This window comes from Mobula hypostoma, chromosome X2 (assembly GCF_963921235.1).
Source record: "Mobula hypostoma chromosome X2, sMobHyp1.1, whole genome shotgun sequence".
In the NCBI taxonomy this organism is placed as follows: Eukaryota; Metazoa; Chordata; class Chondrichthyes; order Myliobatiformes; family Myliobatidae; genus Mobula; species Mobula hypostoma.
The window spans coordinates 40,203,082-40,223,236 of record NC_086129.1 but is presented as its reverse complement, the minus strand read 5'-3'; the positions used below and the strand labels follow the sequence as shown (position 1 = coordinate 40,223,236).

The 20,155-nt window shown below is 44.1% G+C and overlaps 1 protein-coding gene across 3 annotated transcripts in view; it reads left to right on the top strand.

Annotated features, from left to right (window-relative positions):
* The window catches only part of LOC134340993 (ubiquitin-associated and SH3 domain-containing protein B-like), a 162,072-nt gene that overhangs the window by 112,636 nt on the left and 29,281 nt on the right, over positions 1-20,155 (top strand). For all 3 annotated transcript variants that reach the window (XR_010016694.1, XM_063038662.1, XM_063038663.1), the window contains exons 2-6: positions 597-650; positions 4,545-4,731; positions 12,727-12,925; positions 15,596-15,765; positions 17,843-18,051. Coding sequence is in view for 2 of the 3 variants with exons in the window: in XM_063038662.1 (XP_062894732.1) it covers positions 597-650; positions 4,545-4,731; positions 12,727-12,925; positions 15,596-15,765; positions 17,843-18,051 (819 nt within the window). In the remaining variant the exon portion in view is untranslated. The remainder of the gene's footprint in view (positions 1-596; positions 651-4,544; positions 4,732-12,726; positions 12,926-15,595; positions 15,766-17,842; positions 18,052-20,155) is intronic.

Sequence of the window (20,155 nt, the reverse complement as noted above, 5' to 3'; positions counted from 1 at the left end):
TGAGAACAAGGCATGGCCTGGGTGCTGGGGGGTCCTTAATGACGGATGCTGCCTTTTTCTTTTGAGGCATTGCTACTTCAAGATTCGTTGTATGGATAACAGGACAGATTTAAACATTATAAACTTTGTCCAAAATAAAATATTTACAAGAATAAACTGTTCAATGCCATTTCACTCTTTACATTCATCGTCATTGCTTTCCATACATTAATGCACATCAATAGCAGTGCTGCCACTTGTGTGGCACTCTGGGATGGTATTCTGCTACCACTATAACCAGGGGATTTTCTCCCCCCTTCCCCCTTCCCCACCCCCAGCCTGACCAGTAGGAGAAGATCCCTAAACTATGGTCCTTCTCCACTGAAGGGGACAGATTATCCTTGCACCCACTTTTGCCTGTGGGTGTATGTGTATGTGTGTACGTCTGTCCATTCTGTTTTCTACAGGTTGTACTGCTATTTAGCTCGGTACTATAATCAGAGCTTTGGAGCCTATTGTTAGAGATTTGCGCCTTCCTAGGTGGAACTCACAAGGACTGCAAAGTGCCAGTAACTAAAATCTAATGAGTTAATGATTCTTTCATCTTTTTCTTCCAGACTAAAGGCGTTAGCATCTACAGGCGGGAAGAGTGTCCAGGCAGCGTGTGATTGGTTGGTATCAGATTAATACCTACAAATGCACTTAACTATTTTCTCTTGCAGTAAAAATTTACGTAGCGCTCATCACCTTTTGTAAATTACTAATTAATCAAGGGGATTATTGCTACTGAATCTCTATTTCCATTAAGTTATGTGTATTGAATGCATTGCCATGAATATCCATGCAATTCATTTGCTTTCCTACCTAAGAACCCCATAAATTCCAACGGTGTTTGTCACATGAGGAAAAGATGTCACTGTGCGTTTATTTATCACCTCAGAACGTGTAGCCTCAGGAGTAATTTTCCCCTAAGTGTAGAATGTTTGAGGAACAATCCAGTCTGGGGTGAGAGGGGGCAGGTTAGATGGGGAAACTGTGTGTTGTGAAATTTGTTAGTCTCGGAGCCAAATAATTCAAGGGAGATCGAGAAGCTTCTGTTCCGAAAAGTGGGTTATGGTGGAAATCTGGAATCCCCTCCGCAGTGAAGGCTGTGGATATTGGTGGGAAATAAAGGCATCAACTCCAAAATACCCAGGCACAACAATTGTGAAGAAGAGGCATAGATCAAGTGGATAGCCAGAGACTTTTTCCCAGGCTGGAAATGGTTAATACAAGGGAGTATAATTTAAGATGATTGGAGGGATGTACAAGGAGGATGTATTTTACACAGAGCGTGGTGGGAGCACCCTGCCAGGGATGGTGGTAGGGGCAGAGATACATTAGAGACATCTAAGAAACCCCGAGGTAGGCACATGGATAATAGAAAAATGGAGGGCTATGCAGGAGGGAAGGGTTAGATTGACCTTTGTGTAGGTTATAGTGTTGCACATTATGAGCCGAAAGGCCTGTAGGGTGCTGTACTGTTATGCATTCTACCTGTTTGAGATTCTTAGTTGAATAGCACATATCCTTAGTGAGCTTACTTATCGCAAGGCAGCCCGTGCCCATGGTGATTTCAGCCATGTGCACCTCTCAATGCTGGGTTAAAATCTAGTGGGGGATTGACGACTACAGGTTCACAACAGCAGCTTGCTCTTTGGCAAGCAATTTGTTTCCAACAGTAACTCGGAGTGAGCAGGTATCTGAAAAGGAAACATCAAAGAGTGACAGAGAGAAGGAAAGAGAGGAGAAACTAATTGATGGCATTGCTTAATTGCTGGTAAGCAGTTTCAGGTCTGACCCCTGCTGACACTATTGATTGGGGCTGTGCAGAGACATGAGCAACACTAGCCATAGCTACTTGGAGTGTTTCCAGTTCTGCTAACTTTGGTGTAATACTCTGGGGTGAGGAGATGGGAGGTGGGGAGGGGAGGGGGGGGGGGTTCCTTAGCGCTTTCTGATTGCCGTATCTCTGCTTGCAGGATGTGGCCAGTATGGTTAGCCAACGTGAGTGTGCCTCTCCCTCTCTCTGCCTTTCCCTCTAAGGAGGCAGCTGTCATTTAGATAGAATGAGATTGTGCGGTTGATATTTTTGGTGTACTGAATTTCTGGTTTTGCCTTGTTCTTGCAATTTTCTTAAGTATGCGCTTTTTGAAGGTGTTTATTACATTAATACCATCTTTGAATTCTTAAAGTTAAAACCAGCACTGACCTTGACCTGTGTGGATGAAGTTTTCTGGCAAATGGATTGATTGCAGGTCTTGGATGATAACCTGTTTAATGATTTGAAGTTGACTCTGTTTCAGGATTTGAGTTTCAATATTGCCTTCCACTGCTGTGTTCATTTTGCAAAGAGTGGATTTTGGATTAGGACATGGGAAGTGGTCTCTCAAGCGTTGTGGATTATTGTATTTACTGGTTTGTTTAGAACACAGGTTCCCAATGTACCCGGGGTCCATGGATCCCTTGCTGAATGGTCCTTGGCATTAAGAAAAGTTGGGAACCCTGGTTTAGAGTAACAATTTCCACCAAAGATGACAATTGTTCCATAGGTATATGAGCCAAATGTCAGTTGGTATCTTAATATTCATCACAGATGATACCAAAGGATCAATGGGCGTTTTTGATCTGGATTGGGCAAGCTACAGTCCAATTTTCCATCTTGGCTGGTGTCTATATGCGCACTTTCCAGATGGAATTGGAGGTGGGTTTAGGAACCTTCCAGTTTTCTCTCCCACTGGGGGCCAAAACCAGCCCAGTTTGTCAGCATTAATCAGGGAACAAGACTGACTTTTATGGGAAGTGGGAACCATGTGGTAATAGAGAGATTCTTCCCCCCCCCCCCAAAGTTCTCTTCCCAATGCTTGAGTACACAGTTTGATTGATCTATGGTTTTTATCCACCAACTTTGTGGTTCTTAAAGGGAAAGCCATGGAATTGGGAAAAGCTACTACAGGATGAAATATTACAAAATGTGCCTTGGCAGTTGGAGACAAGAGTCTAAGATGGATAACCAGAGATGTGATTGGATGAGTGCATGGAAAATTATGGACATTTGAAAGAGATAAAGCAGGACTGTGGTATTTGGACAAGTGGCCACCACTGATGAAATGGAAGGAATCAAGGATGCTCAAGGATACTTCACTTTTGGTCACCTATCCTAACAATGTTCCATTGTATGGCCAAGGCACTATAAATCCAAGTAGCCATATTCAGAGATACAGTTGGGCTCAAGTCAGTGTACTCCTATGAGTGTCCTTGAGTGTACTCCTATATCCCTTACAGAGCAGCATAAGGGACAGAGGTATACACTAAGAAGGAGATTAGGAGGACAAAAAGGAGCCTTAAGATGTATCTGGCAGGTGAAAAATGGAGAATCTTGCAATGTTCTATGAATTTTCAGAGTGAAAAGATAGCTATGGAGAGAGCAGGTTCTCCTTAAGTATCAGTGTGGTAGTATATGTGTGAAGCCATGGGAAATTCTGTTTGGTGTGGTGATGGATGTGGAAGCTGGTGAGTTGGAGGGAGGGAACAGTGATAACCTGGAGTATGTCAACATTATGAGGGAGGAGGAGTTGTTGGAGGTCTTTGAATGCATAGAGATTAATAAATCCCTGGAGCCTGATAAACTATCCTTGGATGTTATGGGAAGTAAGGAAGACAGCTGAGTTTTTTTGTATCTTTGTTAGCTACAGGTTGGGTATAGAAAACTAGAGGATAGTTCATGCTGTGCCTTTATTTAAGAAAGGCAGCAGGGCTAAGCCAGGGAACTACAGGACAGTGAATCTCACATCCTTGGTGGGAAAGTTATTTGAAGGGATTCTGTGAGAAGGGATTTATTTGCGTTGGGTAAGGGAAGAACTTATTAGGGATATTCAACATGGAAAATCAAGTTTGACAAATTTGTTTTTTATTTAAAGAGGTGACCAAGAGGATTGGCTAGTGCAGCGTGGTAGGCATTGTTTGTGTGGACTTTAGTGGAGCCTTTGACAAGGTCCTTATGGAAGGCTGGACGGTAAGGTTAGAACATATGGGATCTGGTATGAAGGAGCCATAGAGATACAAAGTTGTCTTGGTGGAAGGAGACAGGGGGTTGTTTTTCACTGTGCTCAGTGGTGGGCTGGGCAGAGATCTGTTGTTTGGCATGTATATTAATAACTTCAATGAGAACGCACGGTCAGTGAGTTTCAGATGAAACATTCCTCCAGCATTTTGTATGCGTTACTCCTTAACATTTGTTGCTGCTGGGTGAGTTTTGAGTGAGATACCTGGATCACTGTACCCAAACAGCTGTTGCTATCAATTTTTTTTCAGCAAATAACAGTTGGTCGTACTGGAGTGGGATGAGGCAGGGGTGGGGTATTGCGTGAGAAGGAAAGACACGGCTTTTGTTTCTTCTGAGCATCTGGCACAAAGGTGTTGAGAATTTATTAAATCTTGTGCTGTTGGAGGTAAGTGTGGCGATCACTTTATGCCATTTCTTGTGTCAGGGAATTCACCTCCATCTTGCCTTTCTGCTGTGCTAGGCTGTTTTCACACGTGGATGATCCCTTCCTGGACGACCCGCTTCCTCGAGAATATGTCCTCTACCTGCGACCAACTGGGCCTTTGGCGAACAAGCTGCTTGAGTACTGGCATCAGTCACGACAGCTGTGCGGCAAAAACAAGGCTCACAACATCTTCCCTCACATTACCCTCTGCCAGTTCTTCATGGTGAGTACCTGGGATCTTTGTGGAGATTTAATCCGATACTGGGTCCTGCACGTAGTGAGGAGTGGTTTGATGCTGGGTCCTGCAGGATGGGGTGATACTGTTGTTTGGTGGTCAATAGTATTTTTTTTAAGCACTGTTGGCTTGACTATTGGATTGTACAGCAATGTTTCGGGCTGAGACCCTTCATCAGGACTGAAGAAAAAAGATGAGAAACCAGAGTAAGAAGGTGGGGGGAGGGGAAACACAAGGTGACAGGTGAAACTGGGATGGGTGAAGTAAAGAGCTGGGAAGTTGATTGGTGAAAGAGATACCTGGCTGGAGAAGGGGGAATCTAATAGGAGAGGCAGAAGACCATGGAAAAAAGAAAATGGGGAGGAGCACCAGAGGGAGGCAATGGGCAGGCAAGGAGATAAGATGAGAGAGGGAACAGGGGATGGGGAATGGTGAAGGAGGGGAGGGCAGGCATTACCAGAAGTTCAAGAAATCGATGTTCATACCATCAGATTAGAGGCTACCCAGGCAGAATATAAGATGTTGCTCCTCCAACCTGAGTGTGGCCTCATTGCGACAGAAGAGGAGGCCATGGAGTGACATGTCGGAATGGGAAGTGGAATTAATATGGGTGGCCACTGGGATGACCTGCTTTTTCTGGTGGGTGGAGCATAGGTGCTCGGTGAAATGGTCTCCCAACATACAGGAGGCCCCACCAGGAGCACCACCCGCGGGTGAAGTGTCATCTCGCCTAGAAGGACTGAATGGTAGTGAGGGGGGAAGGTGCAGCACTTGCTCTGCTTGAAAAGATAAGTACCAGGAGGGAGATCAGTGGGGAGGGATGAATGGACAAGGGAGTTGCGTAGGGAGCGATCCCTGTGGAAAGCAGGATGTGGTGGGGAGGGAAAGATGTGCTTAGTGGTGGGATCCCATTGAGGGTGCGCGGAACAAGTGCTATACCTACCCCTACACCACCTCCCTCACTACCATTCAGGGCCCCAAACAGTCCTTCCAGGTGAGGCGACACTTCACCTATGAGTCTGTTCGGGTCATCTACTGTATCCGGTGCTCCGGTGTGGCCTCCTGTATATCAGTGAGACCCGATGTGGATTGGAAAACTGCTTCACTGAGCACCTATGCTCCATCTGCCAGAAAAAGTGGGATCTCCCAGTAGCCACCCATTTTGATTCCACTTCCCATTCCCATTATGACATGTCAGTCCGTGGCCTCCTGTACTTTCGTGATGAGGCCACACTTAGGTTGGAGGAGCATTACCTTGTATTCCGTCTGGGCAGCCTCCAACCTAATGGCATGAACATCGATTTCTCGAACTTCAGGTGATGCTGCACCCCCCCCACCCCAACTATTCCCCATCACCTTTTCCTTCTCTCTTCTTTATCTCCTTACCTGCCCATCGCCTCCCTCTGGTGCTCCTCCCCTTTTTCTTTCTTCCATGGTCTTCTGTCCTCTTCTACCAGATTTCTCATTCTCCAGCCAGGTATCTCTTTCACCAATTAACTTCCCAGTTCTTTACCTCAGGGGTCCCCAACCTTTTTTGCATCATGGACCGGTTTAATATTGACAATATTCTTGTGGACCGGGGGGGGGGGGCAGTGTTCAAGTAGGGTTAAACTCACCTCAACATGTCTTTTATGGTTAAGGTCGCCAACTTTCTCACTCCCAAATAAGGGACAAAAGTAGCAGTCCAATCCCGGGACACTTTACCCCAGGAAAGACTACGATGACCATGAAGCCTTGCGCGGGCACCTGTGTGCGCATGCGCGTACGTGCCGATTTCCCCCCCCCCACACTGTACATACATTATTTCTACTTTATATAGGCTTTGTATATCATATCATTCCTGCTTTTACTATATGTTTAGTGTTATTTTAGGTTTTATGTGTTATTTGGAAGGATTTGGTAGGTTATATTTTGGGTCTGGGAATGCTCAAAAGTTTTCCCCATATAAATTGTAATTGCTTCTTCGCTTTACGCCATTTCGGCACGAAAGGTTTCTTAGGAACGCTCTACCTTAGTGGGGGAAATACGGGAAAAGGGTGGTCCCCTATGGGACAAACCAATTTAGCCCAATATACGGGATGTCCAGGCAAATACGGGACAGTTGGCAACCCTGTGTTCAAGTTCAACAGTGCGTGACAGGGAATGAGGAAAGGTGCAGCAGACTCATATCGTTTCCTCGCGGCCCGGTAGCACATGCTTTGCGGCCCAGTACCGGTCCGCGGCCCAGTGGTTGGGGACCGCTGCTTTACATTCCCCCTTCCCACTCCTGGTTTCACTTATCACCTTGTGCTTCATCCTCCCCTCTCCCCACCTTCTAACTCTGACTCCTCATCTTTTTGTTCTTCAGTCCTGATGAAGGATCTCAGCTCGAAATTTCAAATGTACTCTTTTTCCATAGATGTTGCCTGGCCTGCCGAGTTCCTCCAGCATTCTGTGTGTGTTGCTTGGATTTCCAGCATCTGCAGATTTTCTCTTGTTTGCATTCCTGATTCTTGTGTCTCCAACCAGAATGTTCCCAAGCAGTCACAACACTGGCATCTGCTCACAGTATTGAAAATTGCCCAGGTATATCCTGTTTACCAAAGAGAAAGGCAAATGCCAAATGGCTCATTGCTGCTTAATCAGTGTGCTCCCAATCATAAGCAAAGTGATGGGGAGACATCATCAATAGTGCTATTATGTAGCATTTTCTCATAAAAGACCTGCTCAGCAATGCCCAGTTTGTGTTTTGAATCCAGTTTATTATCACTGACATATGTTGTGAAATGTGTTGTTTCATGGCAGCAGTACAGTGCAACACATAAAAAAAATTACCACAAGTTACAAAAATGGTGCAAAAGATGAATACTGAGGTAATATTCATAAACCATTCAGAAATCTGATGGCAGAGAGGAAGAAGCTGTTGTTAAAATGTTGAGTGTTCAGGCTCTTGTACCACCTCCCTGATGGTAGGAACGTGTAGAGGATATGTCCCAGATGGTGACCTCACTCCAGATTATTGCCTTGGTCACAATGTGGATCAGAGGTGAGGTGAGAATAGCTGTTCTTGACCACAGGGCTACATTTGACTGAATTTGGCATCAAGTGTCCAGGTAAAATGGAAGGTTGTGTGTGGAAAATACTCCAGTGGTTGGAATTGTACCTTGCACAAAGGAATATGGTTGTCGCTGTTGAAGGACAATCACCTCAGCCATGCATCACTATAGGCGTTTCTCAGGGCAGAGTCATCGGGAGACCACAGTCAGTGCAGATCAGAAATAGCATCTCCTCCTCATCGCCAATCAACATCAGTGCTCCTCAAGGATGTGTGCTTAGCCCACTGCTCTACACACATGACTGTGTGGCTAGGCATAGCTCAAACACCATCTATAAATCTGCCGATAACGCAACAATTGTTGGCAGAATTTCAGATGGTGACCAAAGGCGTACAGGAGCGAGCTAGATCAGCTGGCTGAGTGGAGTCGCAGCAACAACCGTGCACTCAACGCCAGTGAAAGTAAGGAATTGACTGTGGCCTTCAGGAAGGGGATGTTGAAGGAACATGTACCTGTCCTCATTGAGGGATCGGCTGTGGAAAGGGTGAGCAGTTTCAAGTTTCTGGTTGTCAACATCTCTGAAGGTCTATCCTGGGTCCAACATATCGATGCAATTACAAAGAAGGCACGACAGCGGCTGTATTTCATTTGGAGTTTCAGGAGACTTGGTATGTCACCAGACTCTCACAAGTATCTCCAGATGCATCAAGCATCCCAACATCGAAGACACCTTCAAAAGGTGATGCCTCAAAACGGTAGCATTTGTCATTGAGGACCCTGTTCACCCAGGACATGTCCTCTTCTCATTGCTGCCATCAGGAAGAAGGTACAGGAGCTTGGAGACACACACAACTTTCCAGGACCAGCTTCTTCCCCTCCATCAGATATCTGATTGGACAATGAACTCATGTACACCACCTCACTCTTTTGCTTTCTTTTGTTTCTTTTTTGCACTACTTATTTAATTAAATGTTTATGTATTTATTATTTTAATTTATATTTTTATTATTGTGTATTGCAATGTACTGCTGCTACAAAACAACAAATTGTCATACAGTACTGTGCAAAAGTCTTGGGTACATATACATAGCTGTGGCACCCGAGTCTTTTACTTGTCAAAGTCGAGCGGAGAGCGAGTTTCTCAATCTGGCGGGAGCAAAAGATGTTGGGAATGGTGAGGATATAGCAGCATGTGAGGGGTGTGGGGCAGGTGGGGGTGTGTCATGGTGCAGACACACCCAGCCCTGAGACACCAGGCAAGGCCATTCGATCCCAAACAATTGGCTTATTCATCATTACAGAATGTCTCTCTGGCGCTTCCTGCTCCCTCCCTTCTCACTTCCCCCTTTCCCAGCCATGATTCTCCTCTCCCTGCCCCCTTCCCACTCGCAGTCGACAAAAGAGACCCATATCAGAATCAGGTTTATCATCACTCATGTGTCATGAAAGTTTTTTGTGGCAGCAGTGCAGTGCAATACATAAAATTACAGTACTGTGCAAAAGTCTTAGTCACCCTAGCTATAGATATATGTGCACAGTTCTGTATGGCAGCAATATTAAACCTGATTCTGATTGTGAAATATCAAGGCTATTTGTGAATGCCTATCTTTCCATCAGAAGTGCTATCTTCATTGAGTGCCTAATATTCAAGTCCATTAATGACTCTTCAGCAAAAGAAACAGTCCTTTTTGTATGCAGTCAGACCTAGACAGCATCTGGACATGGATTGATAAGTGACAGGTAAACATTTATACCACAAGTGTACTATGCAGTGACCACTTGCAATAACATGAATCTTGGCAATTACCTTTATTATTTCTTGGCATTACCATTTGCAGATCCCACTCCATCAATGTCCTGGGGTCAATATTGACCAGAAAATCAATTGGAACAGTCAGTCAAATAGTGTCTACAAGAGCAGCAGAATCTGGGTAACATACACAAAATGCTGGAGAAACTCAGCAAGTCAGGCAACATCTATAGACATAAACAAACGGTCAATGTTTTGGGCCGAGACCCTTCTTCAGGACTGAGAAAGAAGGGGGAACACACCAGAATAAAAAGGTGGAGGGAGGGGAAGGAGGCTAGCTGGAAGGTGATAGATGAAGCCAGGTGGGTGGGAAAGGTAAAGGGCTGGAGAGGAAGGAATCTGGAAGGAGAGGAGAGTGAACCATAGGAAAAAGGGAAAGAGGAGGGGACCCAGGGGACGTGATGGGCAGATGAGAAGAGGTAAAAGGCTAGAGTGGGGATTAAAAGAAGAAGGGGGACAGGAGAAAATTTTAATGGAAGGAGGAATCAATGTTCATGCCATCAGGTTGGAGGCTACTCAGAGGGAATGTGAAGTGTTGCTCCCTCATGTTGGAATGAGAATTGGAATTAAAGTGTTTGGCCTCCGGGAAATTATGCTTTTGGCGAATGGAGCAGAGATGCTCAACAAAGTGGTCCCCCGTTTACACCGGGTCTCACCAGTGTAGAGGAGGCCACATCAGGAGCATCGAACACAATAGACAACCCCAGCGGATTTGCAGGTGAAGTGCTGCCTCACCTGGAAAAACTGTTTTGACCCTGAATGGAGGTGAGGAAGGAGGTGAATGGGTAAGTATAGCATTTCTGTTGCTTGCAGGGATAAGTGCCAGGAGGGAAGAATGGATAAGGGAATCATGGAAGAAGCAATGTCTGTGGAAAGTAGAGAGTAGGGGGAGGTAGAGATATGTTTTATGGAAAGATCCCTTTGGAGATGGCAGAAGTTGCAAAGGATGATGTGTTGGATGTGAAGACTGATGGGGTGGTAGGTAAGGACAAGAGGAACTCTATCCCTGTTAATGCAGCAGGAACGTGGGGTGAGCGTGGATGTTAGGGAAATGGGGGAAATGTGGGTGAGGGCGGCATCAATGGTGGAGGAAGGAAAGCCACATTCTTTGAAGGAGGAGGACATCTCTGATCTCCTGGAAAGGAAAGCCTCATCCTGGGAACAGATGTGACGGAGATGAAGGAACTGAGAAAAGGGAATAGCACTTTTAAAGGAGACAGGATGGGAAGAGATATAGCCATAGGAATTGGTAGGTTTATAAAAGATGTCCGTAAACAGTTTGCCTCCGGAGATGGAGACAAAGACATTGAGAAAGGGGAGAGAGGTGTCAGAAATGTACCATGTGATTTTAAGGGCAGGGTGGAAGTTGGAGGCAAAGTTGATTAAAATTGATGAGCTTGACATGGGTGTATGAAGCAGCACCAGTCAGTCATCAGTGTAGGGGAAGAAGAGTTAGGGAGCATTACCGGGGAAGGTTTGGAACATGGCCTGTTCTATGTGGCCAACGAAAAGACAGGCATATCTGGGGCCCATGTGGGTGCCCATAGCTACCCCTCGAGTCTGGAGAAAGTGGGAGGAGCTGAAGGAGAAGCTGGGTAGCCTCCTGTGACTGACTCATCTCTTGATATCCCAGAGCTAATCCACCTCCTGCAAGGAACAAATCAGTGATTTGATGGAACACTCTCCATTTACCTGGAGGGATGCAGCTCCAATGATACAGGAAGCTCAACACCATCCATTACTAAACAGCCAAATGTTTGACCATTTACCATAATAAACATTCATTCTTCCATCACTGGATCACTGTAGCTACAATGTGTATCATTGACCAAGTGTCGATCCGACATTTGATCCTGAAGGTTGTTGACTTCAGAAGGAGTAGCAGACCGCACGACCCAATTTACATAGGTGGTGCGCAAGTGGAACAGGTCAAAAGCTTTAAGTTCCTCGGGGTCAATATCACAACTGACCTGACTTGGTCCAACCAAGCAGAGTCCACTGCCAAGAAGGCCCACCAGCGCCTTTACTTCCTGAGAAAACTAAAGAAATTTGGCCTGTCCCCTAAAACCCTCACTGATTTTTATAGATGCACCATAGAAAGCATTCTTCTAGGGTGCATCACAACCTGGTACGGAAGTTGTCCTGTCCAAGACTGGAAGAAGCTGCAGAAGATCGTGAACACAGCCCAGCACATCACACAAACCAATCTTCCGTCCTTGGACTCACTTTACACCGCACACTGTCGGAGCAGTGCTGCCAGGATAGTCAAGGACACGACCCACCCAGCCAACACACTTTTCATCCCTCTTCCCTCCGGGAGAAGGCTCAGGAGCTTGAAGACTTGTACGGCAAGATTTGGGAACAGCTTCTTTCCAACTGTGATAAGACTGCTGAACGGATCCTGACCTGGATCTGGGCCGTACCCTCCAAATATCCGGACCTGCCTCTCGGTTTTTTGCACTACCTTACTTTCCATTTTTCTATTTTCTATTTATGACTCACAATTTAAATTTTTAATATTTACTATCAATTTGTAATCCAGGGAGTGAGAAGTGTAGAATCAAATATCGCTATGATGATTGTATGTTCTAGTATCAATTGTTTGGCGACAATAAAGTATAAATGTGTTGCAGTTCCTTACCTTGGCAGTCCTAAGAGCACCTCCTGAATTGCAACATCTATTATTGTTAGTCTATTATTGTCGCGTACCATGATACAGTGAAAAGCTTGTCTTGCATACTGCATCTACCACCAAACTCAAGGCGCTGCATGCTCCCATCCCAATTTGTACTCTGTCTTGGGAAATGTATTGCCTGTCCTTCATTCGCACTTGTTCTAAATCCAGGAACTCCTTAACCAAAGCATTGTGTGCTCAATGAGTCTGTTCTACTCAATTACACCCACGTGACCAATTAAACTCCTTTGAAATGTGGGGGAAACTGGAGCAGCTGGAGGGAGAATATACAAAATCCTTCCAGGCAGTGGTGGATTTGAACCCAGGTCACTAACGCCATAATGGCTTTGCTACTGTGCCACTCTGAGGCATTGGTCTTGATGTGTTGGATCCCATCTCATTTTCCCGACGCTGGGTGCCCAATCTCGATGTGATTGACTGTACTGGGATTATTCCTGTTTCAGTGTGAGGACAGCAAAGTGGAAGGTCTCTGTGAAGCCTTGCAGAATACGGTGACCCGATGGAAAGAGACCTTCCCGCTTCCCCTTCCCCTGGAGCTCTACACTTCGTCAAACTTCATTGGTCTTTTTGTGGAGGAGGAGAGTGCAGAAATCATCAAGAAATTTGCTGCAGATTTTGCATCGGAGGCGACAAGTAAAGCAGGTGGGTAATCACAGCAGGTAGTCATGTTAAATGTAACCTTAGGAATTGTAATAAATGTTAAGATTTCAGCCAAAATCTGATTTGGGAGGTGATATGGGGAATACTAGTAAACAGAATTATCTGTGCTGTGGGTGGTGGGTTGTACTCCCTCACTACTCTGAGGAGATTGAAGTCTTAAGTATCACTCCACAGAACCAATCACACGAGTGTGACATTAACCAGACCCAATCTCCCTTATGGGGGAATGAAAGATCTCAAGGTCAAGGCAATGTTTTACAACAGGAGTCCCCAACCTTTTTTGCACCGCGGACCGGTTTAATATTGACAATATTCTTGCAGACTGGCTGACTGGTGGGGGCGGGGGGCAGTGTTCAAGTAGGGTTAAACTCACCTCAACATGTCTTTTACAGTTAGGGTTGCCAACTTTCTCACTCTGAAAAAGTAGCAGTCAAATCCTGACGAAGGGTCCCGGCCCGAAATGTTGACTGTACCTCTTCCTATAGATGCTGCCTGGCCTGCTGCGTTCACCAGCATTTTTTGTGTGTGTTGACGGGACACTTGTGTTTACTCCGAGAAAGACTACCATGACCATGAAGCCTTGCATGGGCACCTGTGTGCGCATGTGTGACGTGCGCATGTGCGTATGTGCCGATTTTTGTTTTCCCACAAATCGCTTTTGGCTTCATCTTCCCGACTATGCTGTACATACATTATTTCTACTTTATATAGGCTGTGTATTTATCATATCATTCCTGCTTTTACTATATATTAGTGTTATTTTAGGTTTTATATGTTATTTGGTATGATTTGGTAGGTTATTTTTTGGGTCTAGGAACGCTCAAAAATTTTTCCCATATAAATTAATGGTAATTGCTTCTTCGCTTTACGCCATTTCCGCACGAAAGGTTTCTTAGAAACGCTCTACCTTCGTGGGGGAAATACGGGACAAGGGCGGTCCCCTATGGGACAAACCAATTTAGCCCAATATACAGGATGTCCCGGCAAATACGGGACAGTTGGCGACCCTATGTTCAAGTTCAACAGTGCGTGACAGGGAATGAGGAAAGGTGCAGCTGACTCATATCGTTTCCTCACTGCCCGGTAGCACATGCTTTGCAGCCTGGTACCGGTCCATGGCCCAGTGGTTGAGGACCGCTGTTTTAGAATGTAGGGTGAGTTTATTGTCTGGTGAATTTGGCCAGTATTTACCTCTTATCCATCCAGCCCTTCAACACCACTTCCATTTGTGGGAGCTTGCTCTGTATAAATTCCTTACTATATTTTTTTTTAAATTTTATTTTTATTTGGATAAGGAGTTCACAATTATCATGTACTTTTTCACACATATAACCTTTTCCATTTTTTTATATGTATAAAACTACAATTATTTATACATTCTTAAGTACACATTGAGATGATATAAAAGCAAAATAAACATTTAAATAGATAATTATGTACTGTGGTAAATCTAACCTATTAGGCTAAGTAATGAAATTAGTTGTTAAGAAAAATGGTAATAATAGTTTCCATACAACCCTTCTGGACCATTTCCACTGGTCCAAAATGTTGCATACAAGCCTATATACCAACCATTGTAGGTGTTTATATCCCAATTTGTTCGTGCTTGTTCCTGCCCGCAGACATAATTATCCAATCCCTATGTACTTATTTACTTAATTTTTTCTTTTTTTTTTAATCCTTTTCCCAAATCTTTCCCTTTACTTGTGTTAATTCTCTATTTTCCAAAAAAAAACAACAAACATTTAGACTAGGGAAATTCCTTACTATATTACAATAGCAATTGCATTTTTACAAGGTATATTGACTGCAAATTATTTTGCAATGGTTTGAAACTGTGAAGCTTTATTTCTTCTCCCTTTTAACTTCTGGCTTCTGCACTTATTTATATACACTGTATTAAAAGAGGAGCATTTTGCTCGCCAGTGGTCCTAACCAAGTGGAACTGGGAGACTGAGCAGCGGGAGCTCATTGAATGTAGAACTGGCCTGAGGGGCTGAGTGGTCTGCAGACATGTGTGCAGAGTTCAACATTCCACACGAAACGTAATGGAAAACTGCCAACTGAGCCTTGGGATTGAGACGGCAGAGAGACAGTTAGAGACACAGTAACAGCCCAATGAGCTGCTGCTACCCAATTAGGAAAATATGACCAATTAACCTATAAACCCATACATCTTTGGAGTGTGGGAAGAAACTGAAGCACCTGGAAGAAACCCATTCGGTCACAGGGAGAACAAACAAACTCCTTCCAAACAACGCTGGGATTTAACCCAGGTCAATGGTGCTGTAGTAATGCTACTCCAACCACTATGCTACAGTGCTTGATTATTGGGCCTCTTCCCCTTGGGTTGGTGCTTACAGTGAGCCATTCTGTATCCTGGAATGGGTCTGGTTGTAAACTGATATTGGACCTTGTGCAGTGAAAAATTATGGCCCCTCTCACCTCAACACTGGAACAATGAACTGACTTGATATGCGATTGAAAGTCTACCTTTTGACATGGTCTGCTTTGCAAGAAATGAATATTTTATGAGTCTATCATTTGTTCCTCCTATTCCTTCATTCCTATCTGAATCATCTTCTTCAACTCGCTTGTTAATCAAGGTGTCTTTCCTCCAGCTTTCTCTAACTACTTTGTTGACTCTTGTAGATGTCCGAGTGGAACCCCACAAGAAACAGCTCCATGTCACGCTTGCATATCATTTCCAGCCCAATCACCTGACTGCATTGGAAAAATTAGCTCGTGGCTTGGACCTGAAGCTGGGCTGTGACTGGGTTGCTGCTGTTTATTCCCGAGATATCCGATTTGCCAATCATGAGGTAAATAATTTTGCCCAAAGTGGGAATGGGAGGCTTTGTGGTTCGTCCAAATGTGGACAAACGCTTTGACTATAGAGGATTAAAAGACAGTGTTACTGCTTAACAAATCCATTGAGAGAAATATTTGCACCTTAAACTTAGATAGTGTCCGTCAATCAACTTAGCTTGTCTGTCTTTCAGTTAGATCTGTTTTTCTATAGCTTGACTCCACAGTCGTCATGGAAAAACAGGGTCATAACTATTGGAGGTCAGCCAAACAGGAGTGGATGAGGGAGCACTTCCTCATGCAATGGGCAGTGGAAAGCTGGAACTCGTTCCTCTATTGAATTGAAAATTCTAAAAGTGAGATTGAATTTAATCATTGTGGAACAATGGTGAGGAGATGGAGTTAAGGTGCAAGTCGGTAATGGTCTGGTTGAAAGGTGGTTCAAAGACCACGGTTCTAATAACTGCCGTCTGTTGGTATGTTCCAGCCCACGAATTCTGCTTAAAAGGCAATTGGATGATTTACTATTCATACATGTTTATTTTAGGAACCCGGGGCAGCTACTGGGGACACAGTTGCCAGTATACCCCTTACACTTCTGTTCATGACACCAGTTTGCTCAAAGCGTTGTATTTGCTTGGACTTGACTACTCTTTGAAAGGGATTTCTGTAAAGGTTCTAAAATATAATCAGTTGCAAATCTCAAACATAATTTTGTCAGCCAGTGAGTTGGCACTGAGATTGAGTTGGAAACAAAATGGGATTTGTGAATTACAGTGACAAAATTCATACCAAAATAGCAGCAAATCAGGTTTCACAGAAGGAATACAAGGGGTGGAGGAGATTTGCACGAATCTAGCTCATTTGGCTCATTTATTCATGAAATACAAATGCCTGTGAACCAACCCGCTCTGCCCCCCACATTCTGCACATGATTTTTGTACTTGCGGGATTCCCAGTAACCTTGAGCCCTCGTTGTTTGTGACAGTTTGCATCCCAACAGAATGATAGAACATATTCTTGTCAATTGTATGTCAGGGCCATGTGATTGTTAAGTAACTAGTTGACTTTTTGGATGTCATTTGCGTGAATGTACTGCTCCTCTACTCACTACATACTTTCTGGTGAGATATACCTGCTTTGTTGCAGTTTTGATATGAATTCTACTTGGTTCATATTTATTAAAATCCTCTTTTGTCTCTGACTCACCAATTCCCAGCTGACACTGAATACAGGTTTTAAAAAAGGTTTAAAAATTATTTAAATATAAATAAGCTTAGAACGTGAATATTTTTAAAAAGTCTAACATGAAGAAAAATGTCAAAAGCCTCATGTATTGTACCTTCATACAAATTGGTGGCCCTGTTCACATCAAGCCCCTCAGTTTCACGCCAGTCTTCATTTGAAGTGTGTTCAGCTCCGAAACTGAGGGCAATTCAATAATACCCATTGGTGAATCTGAGACTGTGAGGGAGGCTGCATGTGCTGCTGTTGTATCCACAATGCAACATATGGGGATAGAAGTTGTGAATCCTCAAGGTGGGTATGGATGTCAATTCTCTTGTGAACTGCCAGCCAAAATGGATTGGATCTGATACCGTATGCAGCCCTGGGTATACCATCTTCAGTGGAGGGAAGATGCTGATTAGAATTGGCTATAGGCTGATACTCCTAGCCAGGTCCACTAGCCTGCAGGTCACCCTTGGGTGAGGTGCAGCACCCCTGATCAGGGTCACGGGAAGCCATGGGAGCAGGTGGTGGATGGTCGTCTGAGCATATCACATCCTGGTTATGTGACCACTGAGACCAGGCAGGCAGTCAGAAGAGTGTTGATGATGTCTGGAGTCACCCATCTTGTAAAGGCACTGCCCAGAAGAAGGCAATGGTAAACCACTTCTGTAGAAAAATTTGCCAAGGACAATCATGGTCGTGGAAAGACCACGATCTCCTTGCTCAAATGACGCAGCAAATAACGAACGATAGTCTGGATAAATGTTAAGAACCATTTTAAATTATTTTTGACTTTCTGTGATTGGTTTGAAGGTGTAACTATAGTGCCTTAAGGTCCTTGCTGCTCTTTTTTTTCCCCAGACTCTGCGAGTAATGTACCCATATACGCCTCAGAACGATGATGAGCTGGAACTGGTGCAAGGAGACTTTATATTCATGTCGCCACTTGAGCAAAGCAGCACCAGTGAGGGCTGGATCTTTGGCACCTCACTCGCAACAGGCTGCTCTGGCCTGCTTCCAGAAAACTACATTGCCAAGGCAGACGAATGCGATACGTGGGTCTTTCATGGGTAGGTAGTGTATGTGTACTCTTGTTGTACCTCCCTTGTTACGGCAACAAGAAGCGTAACCAAATTAGCCTTCTACAATTGATGGAGGATTCAGAGAGAGGCCCAAAGGTAAGGTTAAAGAAAAACAATACTCGAAAGAGAGTTCAAAAGCATATGTTTGATCAACTCCCGCTAGTCATGGGAGACACATTTGTGGTCCTGTCTAGCTTTACCTTCAATGATGTTGGTAGGCCATAAAATTGAGAGAACTGTAAAATGGTGATGTGGCACAAAATAACCTTGAAGTTTAGGGTTGATCCTTTTGCAAAAAAAAATCAATTACTAATAATGACTGAAATGCAAAAAAAATTGAATATCATTTATTTTCATAAAAGTAAATGAGTTTATCAGATAACTTGAGGTAAGTGATTGCATACTATGGAATGAAGTCACAGGATAGGAAAGTGCTCCCCCATTTAAACATCTGCTTAAACTTGAGGTATTTCTTTGCTTTAGTTTGACGTAACACATGAGTGCAGATGCTGGAACCTGGAGGATGTCAATGGGACAGGCAGCATCTACGAAGAGAAATAGACAGCTGATGTTTCACGTTGAGACCTGTCAATTGGACTGAGTCCAGATGAAGGGTCTTAACTCAAAATGCTGACTGGCTGCCCAATTCCCTCCAAAGATGCTGCCTGACTCGGCTACTCCAGCATTTTGTGTGTTACTTTGATATGCCTCACTAGTCTGTTTTCCCTGGGTGTTGACTGATATTGAACATTCAATATCAGTTTCTTGCAAGAATGCTCAATGAACCTTGCAAGAAAAAAATATCCAGTTCTTGGAGCACTGCTGTTCATTAAATCTGTCTGTGACGCTTTTCAGTAGTGCACAGAGATGCACTGTTGGATTTCCAATAACAGGACCACAGCATAAATATTTCATTGCTATGAAACAATTTGAGTTATCTTGGGATCTTGAAAGGCACTTTGCAAAAGCATATCTTCACTGTTTGGTATTTCAGTCAATGACTGAGTGGAACATTCCCAATAGATTAGTCTATTCCAATTGCTTAATGGGTCCATTTCAGCAGTAATTTATCAGTGTTTGCATATGGGCATCATGACTGACGTGTCTATACTCAAGGGTGTCAGAAGAGTTCTCAAGCAGTGATGTCGTAGCAAGCAGAAACTCTCACTGCATTATTGATTGCATGATAAATGTTGGCCACTGGGACAATGACCTTGGGGGTGGTTCAGTATATAGTAGTCTTGCCTCTGAATTAATAGGGTGCAACATCAAGTGCTCCTTGAGAGACCTGAATGCAGAATAATCGACAGTCCAATGGGGTACTGACCTTATCAGGTCAATAAGGACATCCCTCAGCCTGCTACGTTCAGTGAGAATAATCCCAGGCTATTCATTCTTTATGTAAAGCCCTCCATTCCCGGTAGTATCCTGGTGAATTTCTTCTGCATTCTATCTACTGACACTGCATCCTTGCTATGGTGCAATAACAGGAGCTGTAGGTGTATTCCAAATGCAGCCTAACCAAAATTTTGTACAGCTGCCACTTGTCATCCCACTTCTTAGACTCAGTGCTTCAACCTACAAAAGTATGTATGCTGAATGTTGCCTTCAATATCTGTGTCACTATCTTCAGGGAACTCTGTACTTGTACTCCAAGGTCTCCTGATATCAACATTACCACGTTCCCTGCCATTTACTGTATATATCCTTCAGCACATGATCTCCTGCTGTGCATTACCTCTTGTGTCTGGATTAAATTCCATCTGCCAGTGCTCCACCCAGCTTTCCAGCTGATCTGTTTCCATTTGTATCTTTTAACAACCTCCTTCACTATCTACAGTTCCACTGGTAGTCCAGGTCAGGATGATTTGCTTACTTTTACTGAATGGGTTCTCCATCTCTGACCTCAAGCACATCAATTGTATGTTTGACATGGTCATGGTTAAGTCTGGGGTGGGGAGCAGACATTTGCAAATACTTGCACCACAAGTTAGGGCAGCTGCCACCATCGCCATTACTAAGAACAGGTCATCATCACATTGCTATTTGGTGGAATTGGTGGTCAGACTTCCTCCATCCCACCAGCAGCTGT